This window comes from Mustela erminea, chromosome 11, assembly GCF_009829155.1.
Source record: "Mustela erminea isolate mMusErm1 chromosome 11, mMusErm1.Pri, whole genome shotgun sequence".
In the NCBI taxonomy this organism is placed as follows: domain Eukaryota; kingdom Metazoa; phylum Chordata; class Mammalia; order Carnivora; family Mustelidae; genus Mustela; species Mustela erminea.
The window spans coordinates 71,010,016-71,026,103 of record NC_045624.1 but is presented as its reverse complement, the minus strand read 5'-3'; the positions used below and the strand labels follow the sequence as shown (position 1 = coordinate 71,026,103).

Here is a 16,088-nt window from a genome sequence, read left to right as displayed (position 1 = left end):
ATCCATAGTCAAGACAAAAATAGAAAAATAACAACTCTTTTGTTGGATAGTTTTTAAAATCAAGTATGACCGTGGAAGGTTAGAAGATTTGCCACAAACAAATTAAGTTCAATAACAATAAGTAGGGGCATCTGGGTGGCGCAGTGGATTAAGCCTCTGCCTTCAACTCAGGTCATGATCTGAGGGTCCTGGGAATGAGCCCCGCATCAGGCTCTCTGCTCAGGGGGAAGCCTACTTACCCCCACTCTCTGCCTGACTCTCTGCCTACTTGTGATCTCTCTCTCTCTCTCTCTCTGTCAAATAAATAAATAAATAAATAAAATATTTTTAAAAAATAACAATAAGTAAAACTCATTAATTCATAAAGCAAAAATAATTACACACAAAATTAGAGAACTTGGAAAGTGAGTAATATACAACACAACATCAAGTAGGGAGCAGACGACAAGATAATGACTTAACAACAGCATATAGTTAACTTGAGTATGCTGGACTGGTTATAGCAGCACACAAGTTAGGTGTCATTTCGCCTCCTTAAAAAAATCAATCTGAAAAAAATATCAATCTGAACTTTTTCTTCCCATTGCCATATTGTATGACATTAGGAGAAAGTCATAGTCATCACATTTTGTACTTACCTGGTCCCCATTTGAGAGTCCAAGTTTCTGACCAACTTGCCTGTTAATTTCAGCCACATTTTCGCCTTGATCACTAAAATGCCTACCTTCCACCCAACTCAAGAATGCAGGCTGGTGACCCCAGGCTACTTCTATAGCTTGATTCTATTTATTCAAGGAGAAAGAGGGTAGGGAGAAGAAATAAGAAAGGAGGGGTGAGAGTCTTTATAGGCTTTTCTGGATTCACATAAAAAAATAAACTATGATTGCAACCCACACATACAAAAAGAGTTCTACAGATAGGTGATAACTCTCTGTTGTGCACATTAGAGCATTTTAAAAAGCTATAATCGTTTCTGATAACCAAAGCTGGTGATGCTATGGGTGAAACCAATACCCTTGTTTTCTTATGACGGCATTATAAATTCATTCAACCATTCCAAAATTCAAAATGGCACTAGGTAGCCAATGAATTTACCTAAACTTTGAGACATATATGTATTTGAGTACTTATTCTGGATTAATGATTCAAAGAAGAAGAAAACCACACCAGAACATATCTCTGCAGTATTTTCTGTAACAGTGAAACTTATGAATGTCTTAAATATCTATCAACAGTGAAATTATTCAATAAGCTACAAATTTACTATTTTAGTAGAGCATGAGTCAGTAAGTAGAAATATATCATGATCATTAAAACCTTAACTATTTGTTTATTAGAAGACAATAAAATGTGCCTGGTAAAAGCACAAACATTACAAAAAATAAGAAAATAAAAAAAGAAGCTAGGTTCCTGTTCCCAGAGGTAATTATGGTTTATAGTTTCTTACGTACACTTCCAGAAATTTTATACTACAAAGCTTCTTAAATAATTTTGAAAGTTTTACCACTATGGAATTCTAAGTACAAAAAAAATATGAAATGTGTTCCCATTAAGAACAATTTTATAAAATACATAAGTTTGTGGCTAAGCACTAAAAAACAATGTTTTCTATGATTAAAGAACTATAAACTCATTATTGAAACCTTAAAAAATATATAAACGTGGAAGGAAAAAAGGAATTTCTGGTATTCTCTCCACAAGACAACCACATGAACAATTTGGTCTATTTCTAGCTAATCCTGTTTTCTTTGCAAAATTTTTAAAATAGTTGTATATTATAGTTAGGATTTGGTATCCTTTTCCCCACTTAACATCGTATCATCAGCACTTGTAAACATATATCATTTTTTCAATAAAAAGTAAAGACTTCATTAATCAAAACTTACCATCTCAGGAAGTTTTAGTATTATTAAAGTCATTTATTTATATCAAAATAAATTCAATTATTAAATTCATTCATTTACATCAAATTTTACTACCTCAAAACTTGTTATAGGCCGCTTACTGTTTCTTTGAATAGGAAACTTTTAAAGGATGTTGGAGCCACTTCTGAAGCAATATAATGTACTTTAAATTAGCTATGTTATTAAAATGTTATTAAAATTTTGTATAGAAGAAAGTTATTATGTACCACTTAGTTGTGTAATTTTTCCCACAATTCAGAGAATAGGACAAATGCTCACAATGACAAGACCTTTCCACCAAGCACCGTGTGATAAAGTATACAGAGCCCTGGATTTGGAGTCAAATTCCAAATTACTGTCAGCTGTAATTGAGTCAGCTGAGGTTACAAGAGTGAAAATGACCAACCCCCGCCAGGTGCTTTCCACACTTCTTTCATAAGAGTCTGTGGCATATAATCCAGATCACCTCCTATTTCACAAGAAGAAGCTTTCCAAACCAGAGATGTTCAATAAGGAAATCCAAAATACACCCTGAAATATCAAAGAGGCGGATTCTACCAACTCACTGGGCAAGGGGAAAATCAACTTCATCAAACAGGAAAAGTACTTCAATTACTCATTCGGTCAAAATGTAGCAACCAGGGCCATAGTCATAATATACATTCAGGTGGATTTGGTAAACCCTGCAGACTAATCGGAGTCCATTTGCACGTAAAACCTTGTCCACCTGAACCACAGAACCTCAGGTAAAAAGAAGAAACCAGCAGACTGGAGAGAAAGGAGCCCGCTTCTCCAGTCAATCAGCAAATGACTGACCACGTGCTTTTGCCTATACCTGTGGTACCAGTATCACCTGGAGAGAACTTTCAGGTGAAATCATGGGTGGTCAGGCCTTAGAACTGGCCAGATCCAAGGCTTGGGTTCTCCCTTGCTAACACAAAAGAAATGACAAGTCCTTATCTGGCCATTTCTGGATGGCGATTTAGGTTTGTTTGTCTGCATCCAGGGTGGACGGGAATCCTTTCTCTCATTTCAGCAATCGCAGCAAGCACGGAGCCCAGTATCCAGACAAAATAACGGCGTTAAAGCAACAGTCCTCAACTGGGGGTGATTTCTGTTCCCCAGGAGACATCTGGCAACGTGTGGAGACACATGGAGACTTTTTTGGACTATCGCTACTGAAAAGGAGGTGTGCTACTGGCATCTAGTGGCTAAAGGTCAAAGATACTGTTAACTATTTTATAATACCAGCCACAGTCACCCACAACAAAATATTATCCAGTCTAGAGCGCCAAGGTTAAAAAATCCCGAGTTAGGGGCTCCTGGGTGGCTCAGTGGGTTAAGCCTCTGCTTTCAGCTCAGGCCATGGTCTCAGGGTCCTGGGATCGAGCCCCACATCGGGCTCTCTGCTCAGTGGGGAGCCTGCTTCCTCCTCTCTCTCTCTGCCTGCCTCTCTGCTTATGATCTCTGTCAAATAAATAAATAAATCCCGAGTTAAAGCATCTATTCGGTATCCAGTCCTGAAATAGGGGCTTGGAGACAGGGGCCTGAGACACAGAGTACAAGCAAGATGTGTCACATAAACACAAAAGTGAAGTTTCGAAAAGGAGACAAATGTGAGCAACCGAGAATTTAAAAGCTCGGCGGAGGAGGTAAGATTATGCTCAGCTTCTGAAGGCATGAAATGAAGAAAAACGTTTTGGGGAGAAAGAATAGCAAGAGTAAGAGTACAGAAGTAGGAAGTCGCCGAGTTATGAAAGAAACAGTGAGAAGGCCGATGTGGATGCTGCATAGTACGTGAGAGACAAGAGGACGAATTACCTGGAAATGGTACCTGCCTAGGAGTGCTAGTTTCCTAACATGTGAAAGTACAGAAACGACCGAGATGTCCCAGGTCCTTTTCGCCATCAACATTCTATGATTCGATAATAGTAGGGCTCAGTTCTTGTGTATCCAAGTAGCCCAAAGATACATACATATTTTTAAATTACAGATGCCTAAAGCTCACTCCCCAGGATTCTGATCCAAGAAGTCTGAGGAAGGACCAGAACACTGGTATTTTGAAAAACTTAAAGGTAAATCTGACACAGGCCAGGAAACTATTCTTCTGACCCTCTTCCCATTAAAGCATTGAGGGCATTATGTCCTCTATGCTTCAGCCCAAATAAAATAATTCAGCACATTAACTCCCAACTTAGGACTCCCTGCTTTAACAATTACCTATGCCCTCTAAGCCAATAATTCTAGCAAAAAATATCTAGAAAAACGGTTCCGGAAAAGTAAAGTGGAAAGGTAGGATACTTAAAATTACTGTAAATTCTTAAATACTTCCTGCACGATTAGCCAGTAGTGGGTACTATGCATCCAGGATTTCAAATATTCTGTCCCTTTGCCAGCATAAGCATATGAAATTCATAAGACTATATGCCTCTATTTCTAGTAAGAAAATGAGGATGTTGTACCCCCTTTAATTAATAATTAAAAGGGTAACTGACCGGAGAGGTTCAAATAATCCTACCTATGTACTTCCAAATATGCATAATTCTACTGCCCATTTCTGGCACACCTCAGAACTGTTCCGAGCATCGGCGACACAGGGAAGAACCTTATTTTATTAAACTACCCCGTGCACGGGACACGGTGCTCAGTTCCTGTTAACATACCCTGTTAACCTACAAGGACTCTGCAAACCAAATCTGGCCCTCCCTCTGGAGGCCGGGACCGCAGCCATGCAGGCTCCTGAAAATCACTAGCAAGAAAAACATTTTTTTTTTAATAAAAATAAAAATTAGCGACTTCCAGGAGCTTTTCCAAACTGGAGACATATTTCTGAATGCAGACGTAAATATCAGGATGTTTTAAAAGCCTAGTCTCACCAAGTGAAAACACCTGAAACAGGGCAAGTTAAAGGCCCAGGGCTGCACTAGACGTGGTATGGGCTGCAGAACCTGCCCTCCCCGGCCTTGCCCTCGAGGGGCCCTCAGTCTGTCCTCTGAACGGCTCGGTGGCGACTAAAGGCAGCCCGTGCCACCAGCCCGGACAGGCTTGAGGGCCGCCGCGTCCCTAAAAGGTCTTGGCCCAGTCCGACCCCAGGCAGCCAACCGGGTGTCGCGAGTCTGGGTTGCGAGCCGCCGTCCAGGGCTGGCGCGTTACCTGTAGCAGGCGCATCTGGGCCACGAGGCGCCGGGGCAAGTGGAGGAAGCAGTCGCGGACGTTGGTGAAGACCACAGTCACCGCTACCCCACCACCCTCTGCACCCGCTAGGCGATCGGTGCCCCACATCGCAGACAAGCGAGGATCACCCCCCAGCCGTCCACTTAAGCAGAAGCTGGCCACTGAGCAGACCGAGGGCGTCGGAGCCAGAGAAGATCGATCGACCCCGCCCCCTGCGGCCACGCCCCTCTCGCCGCGCGCGCCGGGACGAGGAGGGACAGGCAAAGGGCTCGAGCTCTCCGCGGTCTCTCCGCCAGGCCGCTGGAGGGCGGCACCTCGTTCACCGAAGTCTCACTCACAGGAAACGATGCCAGACGCTGTCGATTCTCCAGCCAGTCCTGGCACGTCTTGACCTATCTTCCTCTCTTATTGGGTGAACAGGCATGCGGCGAGGCGGATGTTGTCGTTTTTGCAAGGGCCGGAATAGGCAAGATGGCGTCGAGTGGCGGCGAGCTTGGAGGTGTATTTGATCACCACGTTCAGAGGGCTGTATGCGACACGCGGGCCAAGTATCGGGAGGGACGGCGGCCTCGTGCTGTCAGGGTAAAGTGATTTTGGTTTCATTCATTATTGCTGATAGCTTTATCTTAGCTCTAGCTCCACATGCCCACTTTATGTAATAAAAGCTTGAAGGGCTGCGGTCCTCTTCATCAGTCATTAGAGATGGGTATGAGAAACTGGTACTCGGTGGCCAAAAATTCTCACGAACCCCCTTTGGTCAACTGCTGTAACGTCAGCTTCGGAAGGACAGGGCTTTATTTTAGTCATTGTGTCTTCCGTGTTTACAGTAGCGCTTGGCGCATGGTAAGCACTCAATTTTTGTTCTTTCTCTCTAGTAACTTCTTCTGAGCCAACTTCTGTAAAATGTCGATTGAAGAGAGTCTGTGTTTTAATTAGAGGCCGTCACCGGAAGGGGTGAATTCTTTATCTTTTTTTTTTTCCAGACCGGCTGAACAGAATGTTTCTTCTTTTCAGAGCACTTTCCAGTTTTTAATTTTAATTCCAGTATAGTTAACGTAGTGTTATATATTAGTTTCAGGTGTGCAATATAATGATTCAGCAGTTCTCTCTGAGCACATTACTTGGTGCTCAGCATGGTAAGTGAAGTACCCCGAGCTTTTTTTTTTTTAAATAGAAGATATGTCTTAGTCTTATTTGGAAGATATATCTTTATGTGTTTTCTTTTAGGTATATACAATCAATTTGGAATCTCGGTACTTGTTAATACAAGGAGTTCCTGCAGTGGGAGCAATGAAGGAATTAGTTGAGCGATTTGCTCTATATGGTGCAATTGAACAGTATAATCCTCTAGATGAATACCCAGCAGAAGACTTTACAGAAGTTTATCTTATTAAATTTATGAACTTACAAAGTGCAAGGTAATGTGCAAGTTAAGCATAAGTTTCATTTCCTCCATTCCCACTGCTGTCACTTTGGCCCCAGTTGTCCCTCATTCATACCTGAATTACTGAATAATCTAACATGGCCCTATATTATTTTTATCTTACTCCAGTCTTAAATGTCATTCCCATGCTTAACAGCCTTTGATCATGTATTGTCATAGATTAAAAACTGGGTTTGGGTAAGTTTTCGAACTCCCCTGCTTACTAGCATCATAACTTTGGACAAGTTATTTAATCTCAGTAAGGCTGGTTTTTTTATTCTGCGAAATATGTATGGTAAAAGGACCTACCTTGGGGGTTGGGTGAGGATGGTATAAGATAATCAATGTAAAGGGGCTAAATGTAGTGCCTCCTGTGTTCAGAATGCAGTAAACCTTAGCCGTTTAAGTTCTTAATGTTATGTACCTTTGTGAATTGACTCAACCTTTTCCAGCTTTCTGTTAACAGAAACTCTGCTTCAGTAAGGCTGAAGTATGAAATGCCTTACTAGTTTTCTGTTGACCCCAGTCTTGTCATTAATTCTCTCCAAGACCCATCCTTCTTTGGCTATTACCATTCATTTTTTCTTTTCTCTCTCTCTCTTTTTAAAAAAAAACTTATTTTTGGGGCGCCTGGGTGGCTCAGTGGGTTAAGCCGCTGCCTTCGGCTCAGGTCATGATCTCAGGGTCCTGGGATCAAGCCCCACATCGGGCTCTCTGCTCAGCGGGGGGCCTGCTTCCCTTCCTCTCTCTCTGCCTGCCTCTCTGCCTACTTGTGATCTCTCTCTGTCAAAAAAAAAAAAAAAAAAAAAAAAATTTATTTTGAGTAATCTCTACACCCAGTGTGGGGCTCAAACTTATAAACCCGAGATCAAGACTCACATGGCCTACCGACTTAGCTAACCAGGCACCCCACCATTGATCTTGTCTTTCTGTACTATGAATAGGATTTGCAGTCTGCCACAAAAGCACTTGTTTATGTTGTTCTCTGTTTGCTTTCATATGTAATCTCACTTTCCCTAATCAACTTGCTTGCCCCTCACGGTTAGGGAAGCATATTTTCTAGAGCTTTTGCATCTTCCAGAGCACATAGTACAATAGGCTGTGAAGTTCAACATCTCAGTTTGAATCGTAGCTCCACAAACTAGTGTGAGCATGGCTGTTATAAATGTCCCCAGGCCTCATGTCATCATATGGTTTTTATGAAATGTAAATTCACTTAGGATACTACCTGGTGCATGGTAAAATCTCAGTAAGTATTTTTATTATTATCCCTGGGCATAGAAGTACTTAGATATTTATTGTAGCTTAAGTCCTGGCCACTTGTATATATTTAGTAAGTATTTATTGAATATTATCCTCTACTTTTTCATGGATTAGTTATGTATTCAATATTTAATTATTGAAGATTTTTACGATTACAATATTATATTTATTAATTTTTATGTATGAATTCCATTGTGCTGAAAGGGCTATATTTGGTATGAGCTGACTCTTAAGGGCCACTTAACACAGAGAAATCTGTTTCACAACCACAGATTGTGTACCTCAGGTTAACTGGTGGCTCCTTAGTTAATTAAGGGGAGTCAGGTTATGTGTGGATGACTTAGCTCAAAACCTGTTAGCACTGTAGGGAGAGGGGATGAAAGGCTTGAAAAGTATGCACCAGATCAGTAGAGTCAATACCATCCACAAGCAGCACATCTTAACTCCCGCACAAGAGGATGTGTGTACACATAGCAAAACCTGAACGTTGCTCTTTAGATCAGTGCATTGTATACTAGTTCGGCTTTCATCCTAAGTAAATCGAGATTAATAAACCATGCTGTTTTCTGTTCAGGACAGCCAAGAGAAAAATGGATGAACAGAGCTTCTTTGGTGGATTGCTTCATGTGTGCTATGCTCCAGAATTTGAAACAGTTGAAGAAACTAGAAAAAAATTACAGGAGAGAAAGGCTTATATAACAAGAACTACTAAAAATAAAGGTATGGAAAGCCAGTTACTGAACACCTCCTATGTGTCAGGCACTCTTGCTAGGTGTATTATATCACCATGGAGCTCCCAGTCCAGTGGGGAGAGAGGCAAATGATCACAATATTCAGTAACTGTAAACTGCGGGATTCTGGGCAGCACTCTTAAGTAATCTGGGCTGGAAAAGGAGAGATATTGGCATGTGGAAGAGTTCCTACAGGTTGAGAGAGGTGGCTGAGTTTGAAGGATAAGTAGACATTACTCAGAAGGGGAAAGGAGGCGATGGGAGGGTAGGCCAAGGAGCATGAATAAATGAGCATCGTGCTTCGGAAGGAAGGGTAACCACAGCGCAGGGCTACAGTGAGAAATAAAGATTAGAGAAGAGAACAGGAACTGAATCATGTAGGGCTTTATACCCCATGCTAAGGAATTAAGGCTTGACCAAAGGCAGTGAGAAACAATTATGATTTGCAGACTAGTTACCAACTGCTAATCTAAAACTGCTGAACGTGGAAAAGTTCCACTTTTGACCACGTGGCCACGTGGCCCATATTCCCAACTGGGTTTCCCTAGACACAAATTCCAGGTGCCTGGAATAGAGTCATGGGATCTGGTACAAGGATTGTAGGAACAAAGCACTCAGAATTGGACTAAAATAATGTGTGTGGTCTGAAATCTGAATGATACTGGAGGCTCAGATTGCCAAGTTTCCACCCTTCAATTAAAAGACAAAGTCAGGGGGCGCCTGGGTGGCTCAGTGGGTTAAGCCGCTGCCTTCGGCTCGGGTCATGACCTCGGGGTCCTGGGATTGAGTCCCGCATCGGGCTCTCTGCTCAGCAGGGAGCCTGCTTCCCTCTCTCTCTCTGCCTGCCTCTCCATCTACTTGTGATTTCTCTCTGTCAAATAAATAAATAAAATCTTAAAAAAAAAAAAAAAAAAGACAAAGTCAGGGGCGCCTGGGTGGCTCAGTGGGTTAAAGCCTCTGCCTTCGGCTCGGGTCATGATCCCAGGGTCCTGGGATCGAGCCCCACATTGGGCTCTCTGCTCCGTGGAGAGCCTGTTTCCTTGTCTCTCTCTCTGCCTGCCTCTCTGCCTACTTGCGATCTCTTTCTGTCAAGTAAATAAATAAAATCTTTAAAAAATAAAAAATAAATAAAAATAAAAGACAAAGTCCACGTCCATACAGTTACTGAATATGAGGAGTTTTTGACTGGGGAAGTGACATGTGGCAGAGGTGAAGAGAGAAATAAGGTGGGAAGACTCTTGGAAAAACTCACCTGAAAATTTGGCAGGAGAGCTATTGAGAGTCCCTGGTCACTAGTAGACACTGAACATTAACCTATGGTGCATGTGAATAGCTCCCAGAAAACTTCTAGGGTTGTGTGGCAAATAAAATGATAAAATATGGGTCCCGCATATTGCCACCTTTAAAAAAACAAACAAGCTAAGCAGCATGATACATTCATATAGCAGAATACTCCGAAGCTGGGGGAAAAAAGCATTCTATGTGATGACCTAGAAAAAGCCTCTAAGATCCACAGTTAAGTGGAAAATGCAAAGGTGCAGAGAAATGGGTATTATGGGGGAAAAAGAGGAGTAAGTGGGAGGAGGAAGAATAAGACATATTGGACATAAATAAGAAAGTAGGAATAGGGATTACTTATGGAAGAGTGGAAACCAGGCATATGGGGAGCAAAGAGAGAGTGAAGCTTGACACTAATATACCCTTTGTCCTTCTTAGCTTTTAAACACATGACGGTATTGCCTGCTCAAGAAATAAATTTTTCAGGGTAGCATTTGTTAACCTTTTAAAGTGATGTTTGTTTTTAAAAGTGGACATTTGCAAATGATGAAAACAAATGAACCATTTCTTTTTCCTCTTCTCTCACCTTTTAAATTGCAATATTAAGATCATTACATGACGAAGAAGAAACTGGTTACAGAGCTTAACGACACAAAAGATTTTAGACAGGACTTCCATTCAAGGACATCTGGACCTTGTGCAGCCACACTGAACACTTCTACTGGCAATTCCGATCCTTGTCTTCCTTATTCTTGTGAATTGCCTTTATGTTATTTTTCCTCAAAATGTGCGTGTTCGTCAGGGGAACATATGGGCTGGGCATCGGACTCCTCTCGGGGTGGTAGAAACCATGCTGGAACAGTGGAGCATTGTATGCACAATGACTCTTCACAGAAGATACAAATGAAACCTTTTAAAAATTCGTTGGCCTGCCCTGGTGCACAGAAGGCTACTACTTCTTCAGAGGCAGTTGACAGATTTATGCCTAGGACGACACAGCTGCAGGAGCGGAAAAGAAGAAGAGAAGATGATCGTAAAGTTGGAACTTTTCTTGGAACAAGCACGAGTAGTAATGAGGTTATGATTGGGCCTCTGTTACCTCACATACCTAAAGTGGACATGCATGACGACTCATTGAATACAACAGCGAATTTAATTCGGAATAAACTTCAAGAGGTAAGATCATTTTTAGAAACTGTTTTAAGGGGCACTTGGGTGGCTCAGTGGGTTAAAGCCTCTGCCTTCAGCTCCGGTCATGATCCCGGGGTCCTGGGATTGAGCCCTGCATCGGGCTCTCTGCTCAGCGGGGAGGCTGCTTCCTCCTCTCTCTCTCTCTGCCTGCCTCTTTGTCTACTTGAGAACTCTCTGTCAAATAAATGAATAAATAAATCTTTTTTAAAAATTTAAAAAATTAACAAAAAAAAACTGTTTTAAGAGACCATTTGGTCATAGGACTAACTAAATGGAGATTTGTGGCGACTAAAATATTGTCATTTATTTTTTTCATTTTCAGCTTTTTGATGTGTTTTTCTACATTAACTGAATCTAACAGAAACGTATGTGCTTTGATGTCATTAATCCTCGCTTTAAACAAGGAACAGAACATACAGATCTAAAATAGAAAAGCAGTGGTTTCAGTCAGTGAGGTCAGCCTGTGAGAGGGGAACCCAGGCCCTCCCTTTTTAAAGGTCCCCAGATGGTTCTGTTATGAGCCAAAGTACAGAACTGTTGTGTTGAAGGAAAATTATTACAACGTATTTTCCTCAACTTCAAAGTTAATACAGATACATCAAATTAAAATGCTTTTTGCTTCTTTGATAAAAGTAGCCATAGAATAGGGCCAGATTTCTAAAGACCAAGCCCTAAGGTCTGCATTTGAAAATGTCAACTTCTTAAGTAGAGTACAACTTGACTGTGCTACTTAAGTAGTAATTTCTTTACATGTTATTTAATCATTTGCCACTTTCTGAATACAAATGAAAGAAAGCTAACATTTGAATTAGCTTTTGCCCCTTTTCATGGGGCAAACCCTTTAGAAATCTAACTAAAGGAGAAAGACCATTGTCCTAAACTTTAAGCCTGGGGTTCAGAAAGTGCTTTTCATGCAGTTGTATATGTATTTTACCATGTGATGAACGGAATCTAAGGTGGCTTAATTTATGTCTATTTGTTTTACCTGAAAATTATTATCTTACTAAGGGTGAGGGCTTATTTTAAAATAATAAAAATCTATGAACACAATTTCCATGCTTAAGCCTCTTAAAATTTTTTAGTTTTGCTAGCGCCCCTCTTTCCTTCAGATAGAGTTGATCTGGGGCATTGATACAGATACATAACTCTCTCAGCCAGAGCTGACTGTATTTTCAAGGAAAAAGTTGTTAGGGGATGCCTGGGTGGTTCAGTTGGTTAGCATCTGCCTTCAGCTCAGGTCCCAGGGTCCTGGGATGAGTCTCGTATGGGGCTCCCTGCTCAGCGGAGCCTGCTTTTCTCTCTGCCTGCACACATGCCCATCCTGTCTCACTCATGCATACTCTCTTTCTGACAAATAAATAAAATCTCAAAAAAAAAAAAAAAAAAAGTTGGTGGGTCCATATCCTAGGTAAGGAAACAGTAGGACAACAAAATTGAGAAATACTAACTACAACTTACTACAGTTTCTAACAATTGTGCATTTAAATCAAGACTGTTATACTCTGCTTTAACACATTGTCACTCTTTTTCTAATGGTGTGTTTGGTTTCACTTCCCTAGGAAGTTGAGGATGTTACCATTTTCTGCTTATTTCTCCAAATTTCTTATCTCCCCCCTCAAGGCTCCATGTCTTTAAATACATCAGATGTTATTAGTGTTTCAAGTTATGCAGAATCAGGATGTCTGTCTGTAACTATAAGAAAGCAAATGACTTCAGATCTATAAAGGATTGTTAGAGTATGTATTTACTTTTCTCCCATTTTTTTTCTTATTAAATGGCTTTAGAAGTTTTACTCCCATCAGTGTTCCGACAGAAAACCTTGCACTGTGCCTAGATCATAGGCTGTCCCCTGAAATTAGGCACACTCTGCCTCAAACCTGATGGCAAGAATTGGACTATTAGATGTATATCCTACCTCTTCTAATAGTTTACTTATTCTTGTACTACAAAAACTAAGTTTTGGTGGTTCTCTTTTTTTAAACTAGGTCATTTCATCTGTGCCCAGACCTCCAGAAGACAAGCTGGAAGATGTGTGTACAAGTCGTTCATTAAAACAAAGAAGAAGAATATAGACTGCTGGCAGCCAATTATGTTTCTGTGGGACTATTAACTTTTTACTTTTGGCCTGTCACTTTAATTGTTGAAAAGATTGTACTGCTAGTATTTTTTAATGCACTTCTCTTTATAATATCATTCAAGCTACTTATCTAATAAAATTACATCTTTTAAAATTAGGTTGTTATAGACAAAGTACATGCCAGCCAAATATGTTCCTTAAAAAAACAAAACTAAACTTTTCCAGGAGCTCCACCCAGTGGCTTTGGTTGCATCTTATTGGCTAGAAGTGGGCTCCGGGCCATTCCTAACTCAGGAGGTCTGGCGTGATAAATGTTTTGGTTTCCAGCTTCTGGGGATGAGGAAGAAAGAGAAAAGAGGATTGTGAAAGGATTATTCACAGTATTTGCCACAAGAACCAAGTTTGTTGGCTAACTTAAAAGAATAAATTTAGTTTATCATTACTTATTATAGGTGTTATTTTGATCATACTTAATATTACAGAAACTGAGGATACCTGGGCAGCTCAGCTGATTAAGGGTCTGCCTTTGGCCCAGGTCATGATCTCGGGGTCCCAGGATTGAGTCCCACATCGGGCTCCCTGCTCAGTGGGGAGCCTGCTTCTCCCTCTGCCTGCCGCTGCCCCTGCCTGTGCTCTTTCTTTCTGACAAATAAATCTTAAAAAAAAAAAAAATTACAGGAACCATTCTTTTAGTATTACTTCCCACGTGGCAGTAGTTCTATGTAAATGAAGTGAAAGATAAAAACTTTACAATGCAAATAAGGATAGGCAGTCGGGATCTGTTTCTGATTTTAATACAAGTATTGAGTGATTCACATTCAAAAACTAGAAGTCAGGATGTGTCTGAATGCCAGGGCTTCAAAATCAATACAATTCTGTAAAGTAAAAAAGATAAACTATTAGAACAAAGCTGAAATTAGAAGCCTACATTCTTCAGTTAATGTCTAAGAAGAATGTGCCTATCTATGACAGAAGTGAATCACTGTATTTGTAAATACTAGGTCACTAACCACTACTTTTAGCATACCCACATTGCTTTTCCTGGCAGTGAACCACATAATTGGAAATTGGAACAAGTGTGTTCAGGCTGTTTCCGTTTTTTTGGTTTTTTTTTTTTTTTTTAACCGATAAAAATAACTTGAGAAGACCCATACCAAATGGTGGTCTGTTTTTCTTTTCTCTCTATACCTAAAGACTTCTTGCCTGTTGGATTGAATTTGAATATACCAGTTAAGAAGGTTCATCACCAGCTATGACCTACTGATATAAACTTGCTGGGATAGCTCCAAGTGCTAGACGGTATTAAAAGAAGCTGCAGGCAAGGGGTTTGGCCTTCCTTCTTGTAAGGTAATTAGATACTTTTCTCTGCTGAACTCACAGGTAAAAGACACATTAGATACCCAAGCACAGAACTGGAAAGAGCAAGTTACTGTCTAGAACACACTTCTCAGACATTAAGATGGTATGACTCTCTACTTCAGGGTCTTATTAAAATGCAGGTTCTAATGGTAGTGGCCAGGAGCTGGTGGATGGTAGGAATGCAGAATTGTTTATAGGTATAGAATTTCATTTTTTGCAAGATGAGTTCTGGAGATTGTATGACATTGTGAATGTACCTGACATTACTGAACTCTGTGTTTGTAATGGGTTAAAATGATATATTTTATGTTGGATGTATTTTACCACAATTGAAAAAAAAAACCCTCTGGGGGAGAATTTTTAAATTCTTCAAGGGAGGAGCTGCTCAATGGGTTCTGTGTTGTTGAATGGATTTCTGATCTTTTCAGGATCTTTTCATGACTGTGGAGGCTAGCATGCCTCCCCATCCCCACCAACATGCGCAGTATTTGACCACAATAGGGGAAAGAAAGAAGAGCCTTTGCTGTGTCAAGCATTGAAAGAATGAAAGAGGAAGGAAGGAAGGAAGGAAAAAGGAAAAGAAGAGGGAAAGGAAAAAGAGGGAAGGAAAGGGGAAAGGAGGGGGAAGGAAGAAAAGACGACAAGATTCTGAGGAATTTGGTGTGGGGTGTGGCCTGAGAGTCTAGATTTCTCACAAGTTAATTACACTGAGTAGCAAGGCTCTTGATAACTGGGCTGCTGAATTCTGGGAGCAACTGAAGAACTGTTGGTGTTCCATCTGACCTAAGTAGTCACTCCATTCCAGTCCACTCTATACTGTTTGTCCCACCAGTCCCAAAATGAGAGGTCTGCCTTTCACACATTGCATTTTACTACATATTTCCAGGCAGAGTTAAAATGTGGGCATAAATGGGACAAGTTAGAGAAATATGCTGAGATAGCTCAGGAGAGCTTAACATTATGCAAATTCATCCTCAAAATGGCCATCCAAATTACTACCAAAAGAATATAGCTACAGGTTGCAAAGAAGTTGATCAGAGGAAGAATTAAAGGGAATATTAATGTGTCAAATAAATTATTAGGCTGGCTTTTCTGGCTCAGAAAATTTTTGTCAAATTCATACATGAAAAACCTTCATGAGCACAAATTCTGTCAAGTACTTTAAATATGTCCAAGATTTTTAAAACATAATTATTCTCATTGTTTGACAACATTTGGGTTGAAATAGACCAAGTTTTGTCCTATCAGTTACTGAATACACTATTCAGTGTTCTATCCCTTAAGCAAGCCAATATGCCCTAGTTTTCTTTGGGATAATAACAACATACAAGAAACCAGGAATTGTGTATAGCTAAAGAAGTTACAAGCTCAAAAAGTCTGTTGAATAAAATAAATAGCCACCATTGTTGGGCCCCAAAACATGAGGATGAAGCCGAGACCCTCATGGTTACCTGAATTTCAACAGTGGGCTAAAGCCCCTACAGAGGTGAGTTGTCTAGAAAGTATTGTGTTCTGATCCCTTAGAATTTTCTCTTAATTTTGAGCTGTTGACACTGTACCTTTGCTTCTGGTAAACATGGTCCAAACACCTCCAACAAAAGTCTCTCTTCTTTTACTGCTTTTTCAAAGTCTGCAAAAGATATCTTGCCATCGTTGTCATAATCCTAGAGAGGATGGTGAATTCTCGA

The 16,088-nt window shown here is 40.5% G+C and overlaps 3 protein-coding genes across 9 annotated transcripts in view; 1 reads left to right on the top strand and 2 right to left on the bottom strand.

Annotated features, from left to right (window-relative positions):
- PEX1 (peroxisomal biogenesis factor 1) overlaps positions 1-5,273 on the bottom strand; it is a 52,557-nt gene extending 47,284 nt beyond the window's left edge. For 2 of the 4 annotated variants that reach the window (XR_004276673.1, XM_032304012.1), the window contains exons 1-2: positions 5,058-5,273; positions 639-782 (exon numbers count right to left, since the gene is read on the bottom strand). Coding sequence is in view for 3 of the 4 variants with exons in the window: in XM_032304012.1 (XP_032159903.1) it covers positions 639-782; positions 5,058-5,186 (273 nt within the window). In the remaining variant the exon portion in view is untranslated. The remainder of the gene's footprint in view (positions 1-638; positions 783-5,057) is intronic. The other 2 variants (XM_032304011.1, XM_032304010.1) reach the window with 1 other exon arrangement.
- Positions 5,274-5,477: 204 nt separating this feature from the next.
- On the top strand, positions 5,478-13,608 carry RBM48 (RNA binding motif protein 48). Of its 3 annotated transcripts, none has more exons than XM_032304016.1 (5): positions 5,478-5,660; positions 6,306-6,496; positions 8,339-8,484; positions 10,381-10,949; positions 12,950-13,608. In XM_032304016.1, the coding sequence occupies exons 1-5, from the start codon at positions 5,550-5,552 to the stop codon at positions 13,034-13,036; spliced, it is 1,104 nt and encodes a 367-aa protein (XP_032159907.1). In that variant the 5' UTR covers positions 5,478-5,549; the 3' UTR covers positions 13,037-13,608. The 3 variants fall into 3 exon arrangements, with proteins under 3 accessions (XP_032159907.1, XP_032159910.1, XP_032159908.1); XM_032304019.1 differs by having other exon boundaries at positions 5,490-5,660; positions 10,381-10,951; positions 12,953-13,608; XM_032304017.1 differs by lacking the exons at positions 5,478-5,660; positions 8,339-8,484 and having other exon boundaries at positions 6,408-6,496.
- Positions 10,685-16,088, bottom strand: part of LOC116568558 (EF-hand calcium-binding domain-containing protein 1-like) — a 31,853-nt gene continuing 26,449 nt past the window's right edge. The window contains exons 4-5 of one of the 2 annotated variants that reach the window (XM_032304021.1): positions 15,960-16,064; positions 10,685-10,772 (exon numbers count right to left, since the gene is read on the bottom strand). In XM_032304021.1, coding sequence (XP_032159912.1) covers positions 10,734-10,772; positions 15,960-16,064 — 144 coding nt within the window. In that variant the 3' untranslated portion in view covers positions 10,685-10,733. Of the gene's footprint in view, positions 10,773-13,819; positions 13,917-15,959; positions 16,065-16,088 lie in introns of those variants that run through there. The other variant, XM_032304020.1, reaches the window with a different exon arrangement.

Excerpts from the sequence above, each read along its gene's own strand:
- RBM48 (XM_032304016.1), top strand. The coding sequence starts at position 5,550 with ATGGCGTCGAGTGGCGGCGAGCTTGGAGGTGTATTTGATCACCACGTT. Across the intron at positions 5,661-6,305 it reads GGCGGCCTCGTGCTGTCAGG|GTATATACAATCAATTTGGA; the intron begins GTAAAGTGATTT and ends GTTTTCTTTTAG. Across the intron at positions 6,497-8,338 it reads ATGAACTTACAAAGTGCAAG|GACAGCCAAGAGAAAAATGG; the intron begins GTAATGTGCAAG and ends TTTTCTGTTCAG.